This window comes from Empidonax traillii, unplaced genomic scaffold (assembly GCF_003031625.1).
Source record: "Empidonax traillii isolate 1590-97213 ecotype Southwest subspecies unplaced genomic scaffold, ASM303162v1 scaffold55:size2822071, whole genome shotgun sequence".
NCBI lineage: Eukaryota > Metazoa > Chordata > Aves > Passeriformes > Tyrannidae > Empidonax > Empidonax traillii.
Genome location: NW_020955248.1, coordinates 50,333 through 51,989, shown reverse-complemented (window position 1 = coordinate 51,989; position 1,657 = coordinate 50,333). Strand labels below are relative to the sequence as shown.

Genomic DNA, 1,657 nt, shown 5'->3' with positions numbered 1-1,657 from the left:
GGATTTTTTAATTACACTCAAGTAAACTAACAGTAATTATTTCAGAACTTCAGGTTGGGAATAAAGGTACCATTCCATATCCTGGACTTGTATCTGCAAGGGACTAATCTGCCACCTTGGCACTCTTCTCATGCTTACCTAAATTGTCACATAGTATATGAAGCTTCTTTACTTGTTTTCATATTTGGCTGTTTTACTTTCTTACCACTGCTCCCAAAGTTGACCACAGCACTTTATTCACTGAAGGAACCAGGTTACTGATCTTTCTTACAGTAACTGGAGTTTTTGTATGTTCATATTTAATGTAATTCATCCTCTTGTCTTAAAATTCTGGCATGCCTGGAGCTATAGTTGAAACTAAAGCATGATAAACGTATCCCATCTCATTGCGAAGCATGAAAAATGTTGATTGAATATATACATTGCTTTTACCACAAGGCATCTCACTTTAGCATTACCTCAGTGTTGAGAGGTAATGTATAAAGTGTGTGTGTACCTAGAGTGTGAAGTGTCAAATGTGTTTACAAACTCTTAAGGTAGGTAGCCTTTCCTTGGGAAAGGCTTCTGCACACACACAAAGTATGTGTGCGGAATCTAATCTTATAATATATAATCTGATTTTATCTATCTTATATATGATGTATTAAAACTTTTGAAACCTCATCTGAATGTAGTAGAGCAGTAGTAGTGAAAGGGATACTGGATACACTTGCGCTATTTTTTTCTGTGTAGTGTAGACTTGTATTCAGACAGAAGAGCTAGTGCTGTGGGAAGAAATGTGAAGTAGATCATAATACAAAGAAGTAGTTGTCTTTTTTTTCTGAGGAACAGTGTAGAAGACAATTGTTTACCCTCCTAAAATATCTTCAACAATTACTTCTAGTAAAGGACGTTTCTCTAAATGCATCTAATTCCTTTTTCCCTCCTATCCCAGAGTTCCAACCGGGAGTGCCATGGAAAGGTATACAAAACATTGACCCTGAATCTGACCCCTATGTGACCCCTGGAAGTGTGCTGGGGGGGACAGCCACATCTCCCATTGTAGATACTGACCACCAACTTCTGCGGGACAACACCACAGGTAAAACAGTGAACAACTTAATATGTGATTATCTGATACTCGAGATGATTCCGATGTTCTGGTCGTGGCAGGCAAACAGTCTGTTGCATTTGACTCAGAAGGAAGCCGGGTGCCTTTGCGCCATCACTGCGTGTCGTGTAAAAGCTTGGCATTGGTACTGTCGTGGCTCTCTTGGGGTTTAACGGTATTACCAGAATATCCTTGAAATTGGCCTACTCTCTCCTTTTCTCTTTGACAGGGTCTAATTCTTCCCTCAACACCTCGCTGCCTTCACCTGGTGCCTGGCCCTACAGTGCCTCTGACAATTCCTTCACCAACGTTCATAGCACTTCAGGTATGCGGGCTCCAAAACTTACCCACACAAAACATTTTCTGATTACTCATTTTTTATTGTTCCACTTGGAATATTTAGTCCATCAGGCCTAACAGTGATTTGGGAAGACAGACACCAAAACTCCAAACACATCCCTCTGCTTTCTTCTTCCCCCAGCTTTATATGCTGAGCATGACTCCATATGATATGGAATATCCCTTTGGACACTTGGGATCAACTGTCCCAGCTGTGTACCCTCACAG

General features: G+C 40.7%; 1 protein-coding gene across 14 annotated transcripts in view; it reads left to right on the top strand.

The window, feature by feature from the left end:
- The window catches only part of TNRC6B (trinucleotide repeat containing adaptor 6B), a 144,561-nt gene that overhangs the window by 123,130 nt on the left and 19,774 nt on the right, over positions 1 to 1,657 (top strand). For all 14 annotated transcript variants that reach the window (XM_027879378.1, XM_027879369.1, XM_027879375.1 and 11 more), the window contains 2 exons: positions 935 to 1,081; positions 1,320 to 1,415. In XM_027879378.1, coding sequence (XP_027735179.1) covers positions 935 to 1,081; positions 1,320 to 1,415 — 243 coding nt within the window. The remainder of the gene's footprint in view (positions 1 to 934; positions 1,082 to 1,319; positions 1,416 to 1,657) is intronic.